This window comes from Ambystoma mexicanum, chromosome 6p (genome assembly GCF_040938575.1).
Source record: "Ambystoma mexicanum isolate Mex_15411 chromosome 6p, UKY_AmexF1_1, whole genome shotgun sequence".
In the NCBI taxonomy this organism is placed as follows: Eukaryota; Metazoa; Chordata; class Amphibia; order Caudata; family Ambystomatidae; genus Ambystoma; species Ambystoma mexicanum.
Window position 1 is genome coordinate 1218530632 of NC_090935.1, and position 22750 is coordinate 1218553381.

At 43.4% G+C, this 22750-nt stretch overlaps 1 protein-coding gene across 1 annotated transcript in view; it reads left to right on the plus strand.

The window, feature by feature from the left end:
- LOC138510328 (uncharacterized) overlaps positions 1–22750 on the plus strand; it is a 746277-nt gene that overhangs the window by 41381 nt on the left and 682146 nt on the right. Inside the window, exons 2-3 of the mRNA XM_069625883.1 lie at positions 858–3180; positions 16182–16296. Coding sequence (XP_069481984.1) covers positions 858–3180; positions 16182–16296 — 2438 coding nt within the window. The remainder of the gene's footprint in view (positions 1–857; positions 3181–16181; positions 16297–22750) is intronic.

The window sequence follows — 22750 nt, forward strand, 5'->3', positions numbered from 1 at the left end:
AAACTTCCCCAACGAGAATTGAGGGGAGATTCTTGGAGATTCGAGAATGTGTCAAAGATTCTGGAACTCCTTGAACTAGGTCAGTGAACATGGTTACTCATGTGGTGCTCCCCGCCCCTACATATGCCTTAAAACATTTAGGTATGGCACCTGACTGACACTTCTGGTAATGTCAACTGATTTGATTTTGATGTTGTCTAGTTTAAGAGTAGCTAAAGATCATCTTATTTCCAGTGGTAATTACCACTATTTTTAGGTGTAATTTTCTTCTGTAATTGAGTGACAACTAGCGGTAATGCATTTATTACTAGCGGTAATGTTATCACCAGCAGAAATGGTAGCACTGGTGCCCTGGTAGCACTGGTGGTAATGATTTTTTTTTCCCTTCAGTAATGGGCACTATTTCTCCTCCAGCATTATATACCACTTACTGCTTTACCACCAGCGGCCTAAATACCACCCTTTACATAAAAGGGCTGCATTATTATAAGAGTGACTATTTAAGTTGATCATCTGAGCAGTTAAAGGAAGGATTTGTTCCATAGTGTTCTATGTACTCACACACCTGCTCTACCACACTGTGATTCAATGTGTAAGCAGTAAGTAGTTTAAAATAATGTTTGAAGAAGCAATGTTTACTATTAGTATGCAAATAAACTTTGCATATTAAAAGCCATTTCCAATGATCGTATTTCCGGTACAAAGTTGGACTGCCTTTGGAAAATGCCCCATACATTTTCTACAGTAAAAAATTGAGTACACACAAGCCCATGCAACTGGAAAGACTTCTTAAAGTAATGATTTGCTGTGAAACAACAAAATATCAATACAGTAACTTTTTCTGTGCTTTTTTTCAGATGGACCATTCGAGAAGAGAAGCAAAGAGTCAGCCTCACCCTGATGATGTTAATGATGTAGATACACCTCGCACACAGAACCTAAAGTTTCTCCGGTCCAAACGCTTGGCATTCTTCAGTGGTGAAAAGACCACCACTAGCCTTGCTGAAAAGGATGATGAACAGAGCTCACCAGCTGTTGAACCTGCAGCTGTGAAGCCTGTTGAGGGTGACAATGAACAAGAAGAATCTCCCAGGTATGGGGACCCCCAGCAAAGCGATAATGAACAAGACGACGACATCCAAGAGACCCCAAGACCACACTTACCCATAAAAAAGCAAGAGACAATTATCGACAACCTAGAGACAAACAGAAGCCTTCTGAGGAGGAGTTTTGTTTCTGATCTAGATGATAGTTTACTCGAGGATAGCTGCATCCCAGAAACGCAGAAACTCAAGCATGTGATGGGTTGGGCCCAGAAATTCCTCAAGAAGTGTCACGTTGAAGACCACAAACAAACAAGCTCAATTATACCTCACAAGGCTCAGTTCTCTCAAAGAAAAGAAGGCAAGAGAGCATCACAGGAGTGTGAGGGGGAGGCCAACAGACTACATTCTTCATTGCCCCATTGGCCTCAGGATTACAGCTCGAGCACTGCATCCAATGCTTGCAGGAGCTCCTGTGTGGGTGTAAAGCGAAGCATTGAAGACCGAGGCCAGCCGACTTACTATCACAAGGACGGCACAATGTTTTCTGGGAAGGAGTCTCTCTATAATGTAAAGAAAGAGGACTGGAAAGAACATCCAGTCATCAATCATTCTAGAATAAGAAAAGACAAGGAAAACAGAGTCATGCAACTTGGTGGATTAAATCAATTTGATGGTAACATACACAGGGTGCATTGTTCTAATGCAATGGGCGATGCACACTTCAAGTCATCCTGTGCAGTGTCCCAAGACAGAAATGTTTATGAAGCAGTTCGTTCTTTAACTAAAGACACACTTGGAACTCGAGATGGAAATTATTTTTGGGTGCCACTGGAAGATAGCTCTGATGATGAATGTGTGCCTGGAATAAGAAAGATGGAACCTGGTTTCAGATACGATACCGAGAGCAAGGGTATTTATGGGTCGTCCTACGGTGCATTGCCTCAGCCAGGAAAACGTGTGTCATATGTGCGCACCAGTATCCCCGAAAGCAACACTTCGTCCATCTCAGAGATAAGTAGCAAAAGTGAAGGCTGGAACAGAGAAGCAAAGTGGACAATGGGAATTATTGACAAATACATGGATCCGGATTACACATCTGCGTACAAGAACTCCGAAGGAGCGAGCACCAAAGACAAACTTAAAAAGCAGCAAGAAAGCAGACATTGCTTTGTAGAGCACCACATAAATAAAAATGGCATGAAATCTCTAGTGCATGGGTTTGCAATGACTGGCAGCTGTGTAGGTCAGAGAGCCAAATCAACACCTGAATGTGGGGATATAACAGGTAGGACCTTTATAGTAAATGACCGGCGGGAAGTAAGGAGCGAAGATAGTGAACTGGATTTTGACAAGTACATTGAAACAGGAAATTTCAGCAATAGTGAACTGGAGCATATTGGCCGCAGCATCTGCAAGGAAGAGCCCCTCATGTCTGATAACAGTTCCTTGTTGAGCATCGCACTGGAGCCTACAGGCAAAGCGTCAATCAAAGTTTGTCCCATCTGTTCAAGTGAAAATCCTTCAAGGAACAACTGGTGCATGGGCTGTGGGTGCAACTTAGTTGGGTGCTCAATGGAACCTGATAAAATTAGTAGAACGTGCTTAGCAACGGGCTTCCTAAAAGACTTGGCCAGTGAGCTACTATCATCAAGGTCTAGCACTGAATCCACAGAAAGCCCCAAATCCAGCTCGGAGGAGACCTTCGGGCTGATGAAAGCAGTGCCAACCCAGCAGAGGTTATGTTGGGATGATGAGTCTGAGGTTCCTTCTGATCATGATGGTTGTGGAAGCGTGCTAGACAAATATTATTATTATATGAACAAACTGAAAATTAACATGGGGGAAGGGCCCCGGACATCAAAGGAGTCGGACACGCTTTCGGAAGATAATTATTCACAAAATCAGCTTCTGAAAACCACCTTTAAAGGAAATAGGACTGAACAAGAAGGAACTCTTGACACTGACATTAGTGACTGTGGAGGGAGCGAGGTTCCATGTTTTGGCAATGTCAATATTGAGCCATGTGACGTATCTCATCCTAGAGCAGCTTCGTTCAGTCTTGAGGACATTTTGGGTGATTTTGACAAAGACAATAATGAAGCAAAGAATCATCCAAGAGACAGGACCTCCATAGGTAAAGATCCCTTTGATATCTGATTCATATTTAAATTGTGTAAATGCATGGTTATGGCTACGCACGCACACGTATATGCAATGGAAACACACACACACCCATAGGGCCCTCATTACGAGTATGGAGGTAGCCATGCTCAGCCTCCATACCGGGTTCCAGTACCGGGTTCCTTCAATGAGGAATAACGGGGTCATTCCAACCTTGGAGGACCTTGGAGGACCCGGTAATTGCTCATTGAAAAAACCCATCCCATTCCCATTTGAGCCCCCATAGGGCTCAATGAGAATGGGGATGGAGAATGGGGATGGGGATGGAGCTAATAACAGGCCCGTTTATAATGGCTCCTTGGTCCCCTCGCGGGACCCGGAAAGGACGTCTGGTAAAACCAGACGTCTGTTCCGGGTCCTGCAAGGGAACCTCGTAATGAGGCATCCCGTAATGAACGGTGCCGGTCCCGTACCGGTACCCTTCATTACGGGAGTGCCATGGCCATAATGATGCCCATAGTGTTAAAATGTTAAATGGACATTTTCTTTGAAAAATATTTTCATGACCAAACAACACTCTTGTGTTGCCCACTTCAAATGAGCATTTCTGCATTTCATAAGTTTAGATGTTTACCAAAGATTTTTCCTAAGTCTCTGCTAGATTCTGTCCCAATCATATTTGTTTCTTTTATTAAATGAAGGGGGAGAGCTGGAATGGATCCAGACTCGAACATGATGACCCATGGCACATCACTGTACCCATAGGAGATGGGGCATTGGTCTCCTTTGCATAGTCCACTGAGCCACGTACATCACCTTCTCTACATTTACGTTCCTTGTTAGTAATACCATCTCCAATAAGGCTGCAATATGTGGAGAGATGGGTAGTGGAAGTGAGTGGGATGGGGGGTACATATGAGCATTTGTGGGCTATGCGTGAGGAGTAGAATGTGGGGAGCTCCAATCTCGTTTGCAGATAACAAGTGGGGTAGATAGGAAAGACACAGGCAGCTAAATGGTTAGACTAGAGGGGGACTGTAGGCCTAATCTTCTCTAATCATAGACATTGATATGTGCTGCCATGTCCCTTCATGAACGAGTTCTATACAATGTAAATAATCATTGTATGTATGTATGTATGTATGGGAGTTGTAAAGCGCAAACCTAACTGGGAAACAACGGAGCTCTACACATATTCATTATTTGACTGACAAAACAGACACACACGGATGGTGAAGTTTGTTTGCTTTCCAGACATAGGGCCTAATTACACGGACGGCGGTAACCATGGCGCTGTTAGCGCCATGGTTGCCGCCAGTATTTTACAGAGTCCGCCTTGGTGAATGGGGGAATTACCGCCCCATTCCAAGGTTGGCGGGGCGGTAATTCCCCATTCACCAAGGCCCTTCCCCATTTCCATTTGAGCCCCCACAGGGCTCAATGGGAATGGGGAAGGAGCGGTACGGTTATTTGCCCTGAAGTCCCTCACCGGGTCCCTTCCTTAACGTGTGGTCTGGCCACACGTTAAGGACGGGACCCGCTGAGGGACCTCGTAGTATGGCGCTAAGGGATTACCGGCACCGGTGTAATGAGGCCCATAGTCCTTTGCCATGTGTACCCTCTTGTAGCTGAGAAGAAGCTCATCAAAAGACTCTACGTGTCTTCATAAGGCTGGCACTTTCTTTGTTCACGGCCTATGAACACGCTAAATTCGTTTTCAAGCATTTATGTCTGACTGCTATGCAGACACTGATTTTCAAGTTAAGACAGAGTTTCTGGTGACCTGGAGGGACACTATCTGTGTGCCGCACTTTAGTATAACAATGCAAAAAATGAAACAGCATCTTGATTCACACCTAGAGTTTACCTTCCCAAAAGTGTAAAAAAATTACGGAGACCCTTTTGGATTCCACACATAAGGTTGATGGACGTGGGTCCCAGGGGTCTGCCCGCTTGGCTATGCTGGACACCATTTCATACAGTGAATCGTGCAGAAAGCGGTGGAGAGGCCATGATCATGGAGGCAGATGCCACGAGGCTTTTTCTGCCGGATTCTCCCATGAGAGAAGAATGAGGCCTTCCAGCTCTTACCCAATGCCTGTTTTCAGGTATCTCTTTTCAAACACAAATCCTCCTCAGAGACCCCTCACCACCGCCACATCAGATTCCTTTAATGCGCTACATCCTTTTTTCTAGCTTGTTCATTTTTGATTCCCCCCACCCTCCCGTTTCCATGTGTTTTTGCTGACCTACATCTAAGCCTGCTTTGCTCGCCACCTCCATGGCAGATTCCTTTTCTGCGCCCCTCTGCATTTCCAGCCGCTGGTCCTTCACCAATTTTCCTTCCCGCTTTCAACCGCCAGCATCTCATATCTTTTTCACAGGTGGCTCCCCGTCCTTATATGAGGTCCCGCCAATACCTTCTGGCAGTGGCAGAGCCAGGGTGGGGTTAAGGGGGGGCCGCTTCCCCCGGTGCCCAGTGTGTGCACAGTGTGCCTCCAGCCTCCCGCTGGCACCCTATTATCCGGCCCCACAGAACCAAAAGCTGCCTCTGCTACTGCCTTCTAGTGCTGAACTGTGCGGTTGGTGACGATCCTTTGCAGTATAAGATCACATTTGACCCATCACATTGGAGCACATTTCAAACATGAAAATTATAGCTATGTTGTTCTGATCATCAATCCATCACGTTTATTGGAAATTAGACATCCATCGAACAATATGTTCATCTTTAAAATCTCCTGTCCATAAAAAGAGCTACCATCACATCATAATCCATTGTATTAAACGAGCCCATCATCGATGTAACATTTTAATTATTATTTAAAAAATGTCTATGTTGGTTCCACCAGGATGCAAGAGATGAATATCAAAGAAAGTTTTTCCCACTTGAGATTGTTCTTTAAAAAACACCAGGCCTATATTGAATAATAACAAATCCAATTGAATTATATTTTTACCACAACATATGAAATGCTTTTACACACGTTAGTAACCTCCTGGTTCCCAACCTCCATGCCCACTGAAGATATGCAGGCACCCTGTAGTCGCATAGGATTTCTCCTATGATGTACAAGAAAATAATGCTGTAATGAATGCCGGAGTCATAGAATTCTTCAGTATCGGTCTTCGCTAAAATCCTCAGGCTCTCTTATATGGGGGACATGGACCCACTTCTCTTTTTGAGTATGGATGAAAACCGGTGTTCGGCTTCCCAGATTCCAGTGAAGTTTGCCAAAGCTAGTATAGCCAGGTGCAGTTTATTGTAGAGTGTTCATTGTTGGGCTGGGTTAATACTGTCGAGATGTTGTTCAAAATACAATATTTCCTTCACCTCCACATATTTTGTTAATGATCTACGCAATCCAAATCTGGACTGTGCTACCATATCTCTCAGATACCATTCCCTAAGTGCCATTTCCAACTCTCTGCATATTCGATGGTTCAACCTGCCGGGACTATGCCATAGCATGCTTGGGTTTAGGCACCTAAGAAAATGTTGCAGAGGCTTTGGCCAAGAGAGAGGATTATGCACTGTGCAACTTTGACATCTTCTAGGGCACGCCTGTATTCTGTTAACTGTGGGGAGGTCCAGATCTTAACCCAATACAGCAGCACATTTAACGTAATAGTAAAATCAATCCTCAAAAAGCCCATCTCCAAAAACAATGGTGTCGAAGGAGACCCATTAGTGAAACCTCAAGGTCTTTTTGAGAACATGTTTTTACTTTGATTTTCCAAAGATTGTAACGGTAAAATGCAAACTTCAGCTGAGATATAAGAGTAAGCAAAACCATCTCCCCAAACCTTATCTGTCCTTCTTCCCAATCCACTAAATCAAGGTTCACCGCAAACCTTCTTCAAACGTAATCCGTGCAAATACCCATCAGAAAGGTTTCTTGGTGCAGGCACATGAAGCTATAGAAACTTGGAAACGTTTTACACTTTCAAGAATCATGTACAGGGATCCTTCAGCGTATCCCCTCTGCCCTTTTCCCTCATAATCATGTCCTCGTACGTGGCTGAGGTCACCAATAGATGGGCCATTCCTTGAGAAAACCCTTGCCTTTAGGCCTCCAAGGCAATTCTCCTCCACTTAAATCCCAGAACATTCTGCCCCTGTCCACAAAGCTGAATGTGTTTCCAAGGTGCCACTTCTCTGACCCATGGAAGGCAGCAGGAACCTCCTGGGCTCTGAAACGTTCCTTTGCAGGTTTTACAGCTTTGCTTCCAGACCTTCAAGCAAACATATTGGTTCCATCGCTTCACCTTTCCGAAATCAGAGCAGTTTTAGGCAATTGCTTACCCAAACTAACATACTTATTTAATCACACCACCAGATAATCAAATGTATCAATCTTTTCTTTGTTTTCACCTCGCAGCTTAAAGAAAAGTCTGCAGGAATATCACGCATTGCATGCCATATTTTCTTTCTTGTTTCAATTATTAGCCTTTCCTTAAAGCAATTATCATTCAGGAAGTTGAGTTGGGACTGCAGCACAGATGGGGTTTTAGGTAACTGCTACATAATTTAGTGATATTGCATACAATCTCATTTATACATACTGAAAAGAGGAGCGGTGCAAGCACACAACCCACACCTTCTACCACTGATTTCCTTTGTATCCAGGCCTCAGCCGAGGAAATGCCAAACGACCAGTATATAGGCATTGTGTGACCATCAGCAATGTGGGAGGGACGTTTTAATTTCCAGGTTCCTCCCGCAGCAAATCACGCGGCACTGTGTGGAATGCCGACTTTCATTGCAATTATATATTTGTGAAGAAATGTCTTGCCTGGCAAGACCAGAACAAATAAATGTATTTATTTAACTTTGCACTTTTACGGCATAAACAACACCATATTTCAGTCCGTATTGGTTTTGGCAAAAGGAATGCAAATTGGTTACAATATGGTGATGTTTATGCATGTAAACATTTTGCCAGGAACGCACACCTGTACATAACACAGTATGCTTTTGGCCGCTGCTTCCCCATTGAAATGTATAAAATAATGGGCTGCAACCGTGCATTTCACAGGAAAAGATTGTGAAAAAGCGGGAAACAAAGTAGGATTTCCACTCTGCTCTGCAGGGCAACATATTAAACACTCCAATAGTACAAGGAACATTTTGTAACAGGTGTTGATGCTGGCTGTCCCTAGGAAAGACTAGGTCTCTCAACAATATATGCCTGCACTGCCCAGACCAGATCATGATGTATGTCCCCCCCTTCAGGCTTTTTGTATCCAAAGAAAGTAATTAGGCTGGTGTTGAATAAATACATGCCAGCAATGCCCCCGTGAACCACATTCTCATGCTCCTAGTACCCAAAAAGAGACCTGTCTAAACAATATGTTTCCACCCTGCCCACCTTTCATGGTGGTGCCTTAATACAGTCCTGCAGTTCTCTCAATAAATGGTCCGAAGGTGTCCATTATGTGGCTCTCAGTGACCACAGGCGTCATCTTGGCCCCAAACACATACACACCCAATTGCATACATTCATTTGCACACAAGCACATTCACACAAAAACACATGCAGGCACATTTTTTTTTAACATGTTTTATTTTATTTTTTATGAGCCTAAAAGCCAGGTATGGTTAATTATTTCACAACTGACATTTGAAAACTTGAACCAGGAGTCTGCATCCTGCGTCTCTGCAGATATTTTGGTCTACGCAGCAATGGATGATGGCATTTTTTGCCCAGTACACCTGGAGAGCTAAATGTTGCAGATCCCACCTTAAACTGTCCTGCACGTCTTAATATATTCAAGACCTATACCCCCCAGAAGAACCTTTGTGATAAGCCCATCTATATGTAGTCATTATTTGACAAAGGTATCCATCATGCACACAACCTTGGCACATCAAACGATCATCTGCAACAATTCAGGATAGCTGGGATTTGTCAGATAAAATAGCTACCCATGTACTGTTAGGCTTGCCTTCTGCCATGGGCAAAACTAAGCCAAAACATTCTGGGGTAAGGATAACTTAACACTTAAAATAGTAGCTTTGTGAAATACTAGTGCATGGTGCATGTCCATCTGCAGTGTACAATATTCCCATGCAGAACTGAGTGACACTAGATTTGGAATGTCTTTGAGGTGTCAATGGGCAATTTGAAGGGAGTTGCTGTAGAAACTAGAGGTCATCCAAAACCATGCATTAAGAGCCACATTAAACATCCCAATGCACAATCACATTTCTGCCGCTAGAAAAAGAGCGCACTGGTTACCCATTCGGGAGAGAATTATTTTCATAACTTTGGCCATTACTCACAAATGTTTGGTCGAGATGGCCCCCAGATTCCTCTCTCAAAAACTAAAAAAGCACAATCAGCTACACCTACCCACTCTCACTACTCCCACTTAAACATCATCCTGAGAGATCTGGAGTGTTGAGCTTCCTGGTCATCGCCTCCAAAAACTGGAACTCTCTACCCCCGTCACTTAGATCAGTACAATCTTGTTGGACTTTCTGGAAAAATCTTAAAACTACTTTTTTCTCTGAATGTAACTCTGATCTAAGCATGCCATTCTTGGCTGTGGACTGATATTGCATTGCTTGTTTTTACAATGCACTGAAACGCCACTTGAAGACACGTATCTACACTAAATTGCCTTGTACACCAAACTAACTGACCACAGATAGGCCAGTGCATCTCTCCAAACTCCTTAAACACCACTCTGATAGACATTGCAGATAACCACGTAAACAATTTACATTAGCAACCTGGAGCGTAGATTAACCACTGCTCCAAACAACTCAAAACATATTTAGAATTTACACACCACAACAAACCCTATATTTTCAGATCTGCACATATCAACATTGCCACAAATCAGCATTACCCTGCTCAATGCAGATCATAAAATACCAAGAACCAATGAAAAGAGCAGAATGTGTGCAATGCTTTTTAAAGAGTTATCATTCATTTGACTGCGGGAAAGTACTCTGGGCAGGCCAAGTGACTTGGGTGGTTGTCAGAAACACTACAGGAAATGAATGCTGGTTCTACCACGGTCTGTTGCACTGATGGATTGCCTGCTGAGCCTTTAAATCTGCCTGTCAAATTAATTGTTAGGTGAGGGAGGGAGAGCTAGTACAACAATACCACTATGATGATAGTCGCAGGGGCCACAAACAGGAGCACAAGCGGACAACATTGTGTCCCTAAAATCATTAAATAAGCTCCATTGTAAGGAAGATCATTTTGAATAGTGTAAACTTAATAACTTCTAAGGAATCCAATGTCTGTAGAAGGCACAGTGATATTACATTATTTGTCCAGGATCACCCACTTTGTTTAACCACAGAAGCAAGGCGGGTAGCCCACTCTGAAATATATGCCCTTGACCACATACTTTCTAAGCTTTACTTGGTGCACATGGCTTTCAAGGACTACTTCAATGTCTTGTCTTATAATCACGTTGTGTGTGTGTATGCATATATGTGTGTGTGTATATATATATATATATAGCTCCTTATACAAATGTCAATTTGTATCCATTATGTCTGCTAACAACATGCCAGAAAAAGGGGGTTTTGCTTTTATGTGGCTATAATAATATCATGTAACGGCAAGCTTGAAGTGTGTGACAATCTCTATATCCAGGTGTCCTTCCTACAAAAGTATTTGAGTGTGCACCTTAAAGTGCTGAAACTACAGTGGTGTGAAACAGGGAATGTTCGAACTTGGATTATGTTGTACTCTGGGACTTGTAGTTTTCGATTTGGGATGTAGAAATAAAGTCAATGATATTATTTTCCATTAACAACATGTTTCCATAAGGATATATATGGAAACATGTTGTTAAGGGAAAAGAAGTTTTTTTGGCATGTTGTTAGTAGACATAATGGATACAAATTGACATTTGTATAAGGAGCTTTATTTCGTTACTCATTTGAACTGTATAGGTAGCAGACAGATTTGGTAGGTAACTACAGGGTGTGGGTGAGTCCTTTGCTTTGCCAATGTCCCATCACTGTGCCAATTGACTAAAAGCCATAGAAAGGCAATACTAACAAAAGATATATATTTTACAGCAGTAATTGCAATGTTATTGTTAAGGTATCTTAAGCTGGTAAGGTGAGCAGGTCCCTCAACAATTGGCCAAATGGTGAAGAGTTGACTGTGGCACTTAAACGGCTGCCCATTGACAGGGAATTATTTGAAACAAAAGACGCAAGTGAAAACTGCTGCCAAGGATGACTGAGAATGAGCGGCCGGGGCATTGTCTTGAGCTGCATGGCCTTTCAAATGAGGCAGTAGCTGGGAAAAATATACTGTTCACCTATAAAATGTCCTGGTGTTTAGCACTGTGGAGCCCTGTGGGGGGTGTGGCGGGGAGCAAGCTGTGCCCCATATCCCCACGGTCCGGACGCTTCTTGTCAAACTCCTTACTAAACACCCACAGGCCGCTTGACCATGCTTAAGGGAGTTAGGAGTTAGACCTGTCATGAGGTCCCCCCACGTTTTTTGCATCCCAAGCTACGGGTCGAATCTCGAGCTACGATTTCAGATGTCTATCAACTTTAGGTGATTCAGGCCAACCAATTGGAGCCATGAAACTTCGGAGAGACGTTGGGGCCCTTTTCAGCCTTCCCTAAAGCCACTGATAGTGATGTCCTGCTTCCGCTCTGAAACAAGTCACTGTGACACACCTATCACATAAAAAGTGAGTCGCTGATTTTCACTCTGTGTCCAGAGGTAAATCATGTGGATCTTTCTGAACTCATTCACTCCCACAGAAAAAAAGTGCATCCATCCATCTGAAGTGAGCCACTGATTTGTTCCTCCCTTAATAAAAAGACACTTATCTATTTGAACTATGTCACTACTTTTCTGCACGCTCTAATGTAATTCTGTGCCCAGTCACTAATGTTATCCACCTCTGGGAAAAAGACATTTGCGTGTCTCTGAAAGCAGTCACTGATGCTGTTCGCCCACAGAAAAACAACTTGCTTGTGTATCTCTAAAACCAAGCCACTGTGATTGTCTGCTTCCTCACAGGAACCTCTTGGCTAACCCTTTCCAAGCAAATGCAAATTAAAAGGCAAAAGGAAACTCCCGGAGAACTGCGGCAAATTGTTTTGTCCTCCAAATTTTTAATTATCTCATTACAAATGATGCCCTTCCTGATGACACGAGTTTCACCGGATTTGCCTTTTTCAAATCAGGGTGTAGTCCTCTGTCATTGATTGATAAAATATTCTTGCGTTGAGTGTTTTAATTGCAATGGGTTTTCAATCTGGCTAGCATCTGCTCCAGATGAGTGGTTTGTTTCTATGCCATTATATGATGTGGTGTGACTGCTTATTTTAGCTTTACACATCCGCTGGTCATTGTATGTGGTTATTTAATGAAGTGAAAAAGTTACCAATACACCGGACGGCATGGAAAGTTGGCGGTCATTTGAAATGCTCTCTCAGAATATTAGTAGTGCACATCCATACTGTTTACCAAAATTAATCGACAGGGTGTCATTTTAGTTAATTGTTTTCACCTTGAATATGAGAAATATTGTGTTTAAAATAATTGTAGGAAAGGAGTGTTGTAGTGGTGGAGGCAAGTGAATATTTTGATTGGGGGGGGGGGCTGTAAATATATCCCATGATGGTGCGCAAGTGAATGAGTGTAGCAAGGGAGCCTCAACCAATAAAGCAGGTTTGAGTGGGTTCTCCCCCAGAGAATATTTTTTAACTAATGGGTTAAAATGGTGCGCTTTACAACACACTTCCAGGGGTAAAAGTGGGCAAAAAGCCACAGTTTCCAATCGTTTTGTAGTGAAATACATGAAAAAATCAATTAGATGCTTCATCACCAACAGCGTAAAGAAACATTTTTCGATGCATTTTTAAGATGCCTTTTCCCTCTGCTCACAATATATGTCAGTTTAAAAAATATTCTTATGCTTCCTTTACCCAAAAATGTCCATGCTAGCTGCACCAATATATGGCCAGTACCCCATGTAAGAACATACTTATATTTGATTTGAACATTATGTCAGTTATGATGCTATAGGAAAACATAGCTATGCTGACTGCACCTGTGTAGGCCAGTATCCCCATCTAGGAACATTCATCAGGTTCGTTTTGTGTATAATTCCAATAAAAATGCAATGCCATTGTAAGAAAAAAAAAGCACAGATGGGCTGCATCAATGTAGACTGGTATCCACAAGTAGGCACACTCATGTTGGTTTTGCCCGTAATGCCAGTAAAAATACCTTTCCACTATAGGAGAAGATGTCCATGCTGACTGCACTAATGTAGCTCACTATGCCCATGTCAGAACACTGATCTTGTTGGCTTTGCACATAATGCCACTAACAATATTATGCCACTGTAAGAAAACATGTTCATACTGGCTGCAGCAATGCGGGACCCCTTCACATAAGAACAGTCATGTTGGCTCTCCCAATAATGACGGTAGAAATGCTGCGCCTCTGTCAAAGAACATGCCCATATTGGTGGTCCTCCCTACTTACAAACAGATCTCAGTGCACATTCACGATGGTGACATTTTAACAGGGGATAGTTTCAAGCAACAGAAAAAAAAACATGCTAAAAAAGAAAACTGATGAAGAATTAGAAAGAGGTAAGAAAAAGTGCGAGCACTGGGTTATCCCCATGTTTCACATAAAACAGATAAGAAATGTTACAAGAACACTAGGAATCTGCCCATCAATGAAATATATGGCTACTCAGCAAAGATCATGGAATGCCAACATAGAAGGGCTGCCTAGAAACACCTCTCCTGACATGCTGTAGGTTGTGGGAAGTGAGAACCTTTGAGTTTAAGAGTGTTCCCAGGGATATTTAAACACAAATACCCTTTTCTCATGGCTAGAGTAGGCAGACCAAGAGCAGTCTTAGTCCCCACCAGGGCTAAAATAGTTGATGCACCCAGACGAGCCTCCAAGGTTCATCGTTGCAAATCCTGTTAGCCTGACAAATACTGTACTGGGCCCCATCAGCCTAGCACCTGATCACTATCTAGCCATTTTCCTTAAAAATCCACCCTTCAAGCTGCCAGAGCCCAAGAGATTGTGCTAACAATATATCTTTGCTTTAGCAGAAGGCCAGAAAAGAGACAAAAGAGTTTGCATGGCTTTGGTCTGTAGCCTACATTTACAAAGCTTGGGAGAGCTGAGCTGAATTTCGGTATCAGTTCATGCCGAAAACAAATCGCTCTGACAAGCACACACAGCCAAGGGCTACATTACAGACAACACATTCCGCCAGCCAGGACAAGCACACACAGCCACGGGCTACATTACAGACAACACATTCCGCCAGCCAGGACAAGCACACACAGCCACGGGCTACATTACAGACAACACATTCCGCCAGCCAGGACAAGCCCACACAGCCACGGGCTACATTACCTTATTTCCTTTTTCATGGCGCCTAAACTCACTGGTGCTGGTTCCTCTTTTTGGTGGTCAAATTGCATCTGCTGGCAGTTTTCTGTGAGATGGCAGCCAGAAGGATGGAAACAGACAGACGTGGCCGCAGGGAGGTGGGAATTTGAAGCAGACATGGTGGGTCGACAGAATGAATAGGTGCCCAATTCTAAAGCTAAAATGGTAATTAACAGCCTAACAGAACAGGCCCTAATTTCTCGGCACAGTCCTCAGGAATTTGACCTTGCACAAAAACTAAAGCTGAAAAGCATGTGTAAGGATAGGCAGACAGGCCCCACAACATCATGGGAGACCCCTAATATCACTCGTGGCCCAACAACATCATCACTAAATTTGTTGCTGCAATTTATGTGGTGGATGTATGGAAATAATATCCAGAGAAATTCGTAACTCATAGAGGCTCATTACATGTTTGCCGGTATGGAAATATGGTGCAGGTAATAACAGCACCGGTCTGCACCGGGAAACTCAATATCTGCTGGTAGAGTCTGTGATCTACTGGCAGGCCTTACCTGGCGGTAGCTCAGGCTCCTACCGGCAGACAATTGCCGCAATCACAGGCACCGGTATTAGGCACCGGTATTACCGGTGCCTGTGATTGCGGCATCCCATTGGAATGTGGATTTTCTGGCGTCCCTGCCACCCGTAATATCCCCGGTAATACTGGGATATCAGGCGGCGGAGACGTTAAAGTAGTCTCACGTTATCCTGCCAGAATTACCGGTGGGATCTCGAGGGACTTGTAATGAGGTCCATAGACTTCTCACGTACATAAATACATAGAAATGTAAAGCCAGGCCCAATTCATTGTGTTGCTGTGGATCTGTGGTATGGCATTTCTTGCTTCCACATTATGCCGGTGTGAATGAAAAACTAATTGATTAGGAGTTGATTGCCTTGTTTCCGCTCTTTATTTAGCAATCTGATCTTCAACCTACCACAGAAACCTATTCACCCAATAATGAGTGTCGCTATTAAGTGGGAACCTATGGGCTCCTTATACGTAAATCAAATGCGTGATTAATTTGTCTAATTGAAACAAATAAAATCCCATGCAAAAACGTTGAAAATAATTATGCTATGTCTATATGCATAAATGAGTATTGGTTTTGGTGCAGTAATTGTACTTTCCTTTGAAAAGTGTGATTTTTATCTCCAAAAACATATTGTTTTATGATGTAAAAATGATTTGTCAATTTCTTTTCATGAAGAATTCAAAGACATTATTTTCACAAGTCCTTCTGTATTGTGTTTGTGTATTGAAATAAAATAACACTGAAATACTCTCATCATTGGACTGTTAGTGTTACTTGAGTGCATTGCATTACTGAATGAGGTGTGTGGTATGGAGTAGCCGAGTGTTATTCAGTATCAATTTCGGAAGGAATAGTGCCTGGGGCAAATGTCTTGTATTGGTCGCAGAATGCAAGCCTTTATGGCCTGAGGAAAATCTGGGTAAACGTAGCTGATAGTGACAGTAAGTGAATTTGCTAGTCCCTCCCCCTATAGCTAGAGCATTACTTGTAACCATTTTTTACATGAGGGCTTTTCGTAACCCAGTGTTGTTACATATTTCTAGATAGGACGCACCCCAAGACCAAACACTTTAAGCCCACGGTGACTGCCCCCGGGAGGTATTGGGAGAAGTCCAGTATTGCGTGGTCATCCTACACACATGGAGAACTGAAGCCAAGGTTTGATTGCAACTTTATTTTTATTGCTGTTATTTGCACATAGATGTTTTACTCTTGTTTCATCAGTAACACTCAGTAGGTCATGCTCTCATTTGTGGTAGTATGAGTTCCAAATCACAACAAAGAATAGGAGTGAGAAATTATAGGAATCAGTGAGGATTCTGCCTAGTCCTCAACTAGTGAGAGCATTGGGACAAGCCCCTATAGGCAACCCCTACCAAATTCGGCAGAATCATTCTGGAACACAGAGTGAACAATGGCCTGCTGAAGTCATTCACGCTCTCTGAGGGTAGCAGACCGAAACAGAGATTCCCCTTCAGAAGTGAGGGCCTACGCGGTTCCAAAATGAATACATTTCACCTGAGTGGTTGGACAGAATAGGTTCTGCAGAGACAATGATAGTCAATAAAAAGTATCATTTAGTAAAGTCAATGCTTATCAATTTGAAAATAATCCAATGTGAAATCATAAGTGTCTTACTATCACCATGATCATACTTTCCTAAACGGAAAAAAAGAGCAGCATTGTGGCGATGCTGCATGGGACACACTGCAGCAATGGATGGACCATTCATATAGATATCTGGAACATGGGCACTTGGTCTGAAGACCACTCACATAAGACCAATGTTGTGGAAGCCAGTCTGTGAAAGCTGCCTCCGAAAGGTCGGTCTTATGCCTCCCGCTTTCCTCCTCTTCATTTCAGGTGGTTCCCCTGCATCTCCCCTTCTGCTGCATGGTCCCACTACCCCATGCCTCCACTCCTCACCCCATCACTATCTTTTACAGTCCCCACTTCCTCCTCTGTCCGCTCACTAGGTCCCTTTACACGAAGCCCTATGCACTGTGCGTAGTGCAAGGTAACAGTCTCACGTTACCGGCCATGTTGCCCACCACTAATGTTCATTTGGGGTGTGAATAGATTTTCCTTTTATTACAGGAGAGGGCCTCCGCTCGCCTTGCTCGAGCCCAATTTCCTATTAAAAAAAATGGCCACCGCCATAGCAAATAGAAAAGGGACTTAGCTTTGTGCTCCGATCCACAGCAGGTAAGAAGGAAGGTTGGTAGAGGGTGGAAGAAGAGTGTGGGATGACTTGCAGGTGTGGGGGTCTCAGGGGACAACAGAGGGGGGCTCCCTGTTGCCTCCCCACAATCCATATGGCAGCACCCTGAGAAGGGCTTCGGGTGGCTGGAAAACGAGGGCGGTACACCGTGTTTTCTTGGCCACCTGATTTGCTGAGCACCCTTTCCCAATACTAACATCACTTGGAGCTGTGAAGCATGTGTTGGCTTACATTCTGGTATCAAAGTTTGTTGATCATATTGGTATAAGAAATTGTTCTTATTGATCATATTGGTTTACATGTTTCGGGATAAGAATGCCATAATATTTAATTGAATCAGAAGTAGACAATCGCAGATACCATTTGTTTGCTGCAGATGCACATTAATGTTGGCAATATTTGAATCAAGTGGGCATGTCCATGGCAAAGAAACATTCTAAAGCGGATTTCAACAGGAGTACTTTTGGGGGCACGTTTGCATTTTCACATGTGCTCTAATGATATTCTTCATGGTGCTGCCCATGACTACTTTTTAAATAAAATTTGGTACATGATTCCATACATTTAATTAGATTAACTGGATACCTTCCTTAAAAATGTTAAATGGCAGAGCATTTCTAAAAAGGGTAAGTATCGTTTCCCCAACTATAATGAGCAGACATGGGTATTAAAACAATGTATTCAAGCAGACGATAGGCCCACACCATGATTCTGGTAGTAGCAAAGAGACCGTTTTATTGTCTTGCATGACAAGGCTACAGACCCACATGTTCAAGGTACTAGGACAATCCTGCAACATCCTGCACCACCCACCACAACTCCACCAATACTGGTCACGACCACGCCCTCAAACACCTGTGTACAGGCGCGTTACAATTGCCATATCAGACCATATTATAAACCGAAACGAATGAAGAAACTCAGAATCAAAACCTACAGTTGAGTACCTAAGTGGGGGCTCCTTCCCCTGTCCAGTTCCTGCTGAATAGGCCCAGAAGTCGGTCATCGATGCAGATGTCTCTGCAGCACTGATCACACAATTCAAATATTTCTTGAAGGATCCTACCATCTTCTGTCTCACGCGTAGCTGTAAGGTTCCATTACTACCTGCTCAAGTCCTCACCTTCATGACACCTCTGGGGCCTTGCTCAGGATCACTGGCTCAGCAGTTCTCATGACTCAATTAAACACTGCAGTGGTTCTCAGACATGAAGCTAAATAAACACCTAAGGCATGAGAGGAAATCGGTTATAATAAGGAAGCGTGCTTTTATTAACTGCAAACAAAAGAATGTTATTGTGCTCATTCCAAATGAATGTTAAAAATCATATTGGACCTTCCAGGAATCCTTCAAACCCTGCCTCTTCGCTTAAGCCTTGCCTGGTGTTATTTCATGCATGTAACTTGTACTGTAACAGCGCTTTGATGCCCCAGGGTTTAGTGCACTTTATAAATGTAAAAAAGGCATACATGAGATCGCATGTTTGTGAAAAGAGAAATACATTTGCACCCACCACTTCAGTTTAAGCTCCCTGCAACATGACAGGTTGCACATTATCGTGTGTACACAATAAACAGGCATGCCAGAGCTGAAGCCGGAAAACCCCCGTTTTGAGCCCCACCTATACCATCTGATACAGACTTGTGGACCCTGGACGGACTATAGTTCTGGACTCCATTCCCAGAGTGTGTCTCTAACTCTGGAGAGCAATAGACTAAGCATATGTTTCTACAGAAAAATGATCTTGGACAAGATCTGTACACAGCAACCCTTACATTGTCAAATGTGCAATGCCAAAGAATGAAGGGAACTAGTGCAAACTGTTGGTAATACTACTGGGCAAATAATGTGATGCTAGTGTGTGGCACTTGACAGTTCTCCACAGCATTGCTCCTACGAGATGTCAATGATGATGCTTTAGCGATGCCCACAGAGGCATTTCCCTGGAAGCCCGTTATATTATAATACACTTGGAGGTTTCTTTGGAAGATGGGCTAGTTGGGGTGATTTGAGGTTTTTTCCAAAGGAAAAATCCTTGGGCGGTAACTGAGAAATGGGCAGTAACAGTATTACCACCTGGTTTTTCAGCCCACCTCATTATGCGTGCGTACACCTGTGCAGGGTTAATATCTCCGGCATATGCATGGAGGTATTCAGTGCAGTGATATGGCAGTATTGACAGTGGTGGTCTGGCCACCAGCGGTAATACGGCAATCCCCCAATGAAGCCCTATGGCCCTCCGGAATGGGGAGTAACACACTAATTGGGCAAAGAATCACCAGTAACCGTAATTCAGTTTGGTCGGTATTAGCACCCCTAATACAGACCAACCCCCAATGAGGACCCTTGTCTTCTCTGCTTAAGGTTAAATGACACTTCATTTTTTTACAGCACTTCATGTCTTGGTGTAGATTTCTAAGAGTTTTAGGTAGGCGCAATCAATAATTCCCAATAATCGATATTCATGTAAATCCACCTGTGAACTGTAAAGGGCTGAGCAGACCTCGGCCTGGGATTGATTGCAGATAGGGGTGAAAGGAGTAGGTTACAAGTCCCCCGTCTTGCAGCTGAGGTATCCGGCCAGCATTTATGTTACATAACCCTCTCACCACAATACTTCATTCCATGAAAAAAAGAGGGGCTATATAGTGACTTCAGAGAGCAACGGTCTAAAGGTGAGCATTAATCTGCTGTTTCCGCAAGGTTTCCGTTTTCTTTGGCCCCATGGTCAGGAGCCTGGCACCGACTGTGTACTTTGCTGACATTAGGGACGATGGCCCAGTGTAAAAAGATGGATGCAGGATGATGGGGGAAAGGATACAGCTAAATACTCCCCTCCTTGTAGTCCTTCATCAATGTCCAAACGATTGAGGAGCAAGTAAACAGCAGGTCCTGGACGCGGATCCAATCATACATTATTTCTGCATTTGTGGCAATTTTCAAGGGTTCGTTGGTGCTGTGATTTCCCTTCAGTGGTAAAGCACGCCTCTGGATTTGACCTTTTCTGTGTGATGACCCCAGATCTAATCTTCTCTGTGAAACGACTAGAAGATAATTCTGTCAAGAGGCACAGTAGCAGACTTCCAAGGAGCTCCACTACCCCACTACTCAAAACTAGTCTTGCATCTCTAGGGCTGGAGGTAAGGAGATCAGTATCCACGCTGTGCGCGCCTTAACTCGGCCTGCGCGTTAGAGCAATGCTTGCTAGTGGCATTTCAATGATTCACCTGTGAGTTCAGGATTGTCTTCTTTTGGCAGAGACAGCTAAGGGTGTTGATGACCACTTGGCCCTCTGCAAGGTGCCAGAGAGCGAGTGGGCTGGAACACATTGTCTGCTTTGCAAGCTCTCCTCTCTCTCTTAAACGAAATATGTTGTATTTTTGAAGGCTACAGTCCATCCTGCAGACAATAAACAGCGTTGCTCCAGCGGCCTGAGTAAATGAACTGCCCTCGGTGGGGCAAATTGAGATTGTTGTGCTACATTGTACGGAAATGCTATTGTGCTCCACTGAATCGCACACAAATATTGCATATAATGGTTGTTAAGTTTTGCAGGTTGACTGGTAAAATAATGAAGAGAGATTACCCATATGCAGGGATCTGTAGAGTAGGAAAGATGGAATACATCCCATTGTTAGAGGTAACTTTCCGAATGCAACATTATTGGGCATCCATTCACACGCAGGTCGATGGGCAATGGAGCCATCAATGTTGCAAAGTTGACATGTGTCAGCCCTCTGAAGGTAATCTGTGAAGCTGTGACCATGCGGATCTCGCTTGTGAGAAAGTAATGGAAGGATCACTATCCCTTTGTGTGAGAGCATATTGCCCATTTAAACACCACCGTAGGTGCTGCGATCTGGGTGCAAAATGTGCACACACCCCTAGCCATTGGGTAACGATGTTTGACTCTTGGAGAGTAAGAAATGGTGTGCTGCATACACATAGAGTTGGGCTCGCAAGTGACTTTTTATGGCTGGCTAGGAGCTTGCAACTTTGTATTTGCTTTGCCCCATGGCTGGAATAATAAATCATCTCATGAATAAGCATAACAGGTGTTTATTGTTCTTGGGAACCGCACTTTGTCACCATTTTCCCCTGCATTATGTATTAATTCAGCACGTAGTTCATCTGTGAAGCGTAGACCTGCTCTTTGTACACAGATGGAGCCCAGGATGTAGACATTGTTGTTTGTAACCCCTTTTCTCCCCTCGCACACTGCACCTGTGTGACTTCGCGAAAGGCACGGGCTCATTCCACACACCCTGCACTCACACATAACACAAACATTATTGCACAACACCTCTGCCATAAGAATGAAGCTACCATTAAAGACAACAATTTGAACTGTAGCGTCTGACATAATTCTCTATCCCCTTTAAACACTACCCGCCCCTGTTTAGTTCATAGTTTACCTCCACTGCGCACAACCACACGCCATTCAGACATGGTGACTACCAGGGTCTTGGCCACCCTCACATACCTTTAATGGCTGGAATGCACACTTGCATAATAGCACCTCCTAATTCTCCCAAATGTGGACTCCGGCATTCAGCCAACAGCACCCTGGGACCATAATTATGGTGAAAGGCGCTTTACAAATGACAGAATGAATGAAGAGATAACATTTAACAAAAGGATTTTAATTGCCACAGCCTAGCCCAGTTTTTGTAACCTGTCCTCGCCTTGTTTTGAACACATTCTGAGATCCCATTTGATCCTTTTGCACAACTATGCTTTATGGTCACTCAGTTCTTACAAGGTGAAATAATAATTCAAACATTTCAAAATCAACAGTTAATGCCTTTCCAGTGGGGTAAATTAGCAAAGAATTGACTATGACTACCTCTAAGTTACTCTTGTATTACACCAGCGTAGGGCTGTTTGATTCACAGACTAACTAAAAGTACATCTGTAAGTCTGAAAATAAGAGTCTATGGGTCTGACCCCTCGTGAGTGCGCTATGTCCACTTAAAGTCAATGAAGCGGCAAGCTGCGTCACCAGTTCCAAATTCTGATCTTTGGAAATAAATCATTAACAGACGAAGATTTAAATGTAGTGTCTTTATAATACAACTATTATTACAGAGGCAAAAGCACGATTCGCAAGTACCAATCTCTAGCCCTTGTTAAAAGTAAATCTGACTTTTCTGACGTACTACTAGAACGTCAAGAATAAGTCAGGAGTAAGACAGAGTTACTCACAGTGGGGCTCGTGTTGGTGATGGCATGGAGTAAAATTAATGGGTGAGGATTTTAATGCGTGCAATATTTTAACGTATTTGTATGGCGACCGCCTTAACGCCAGCATGACATTTTCACACTTATATAAAGGCTGTGCATTCACACGGAATCCATTGTAAACGCTGCCTGCCATGTGTAAATGGCAG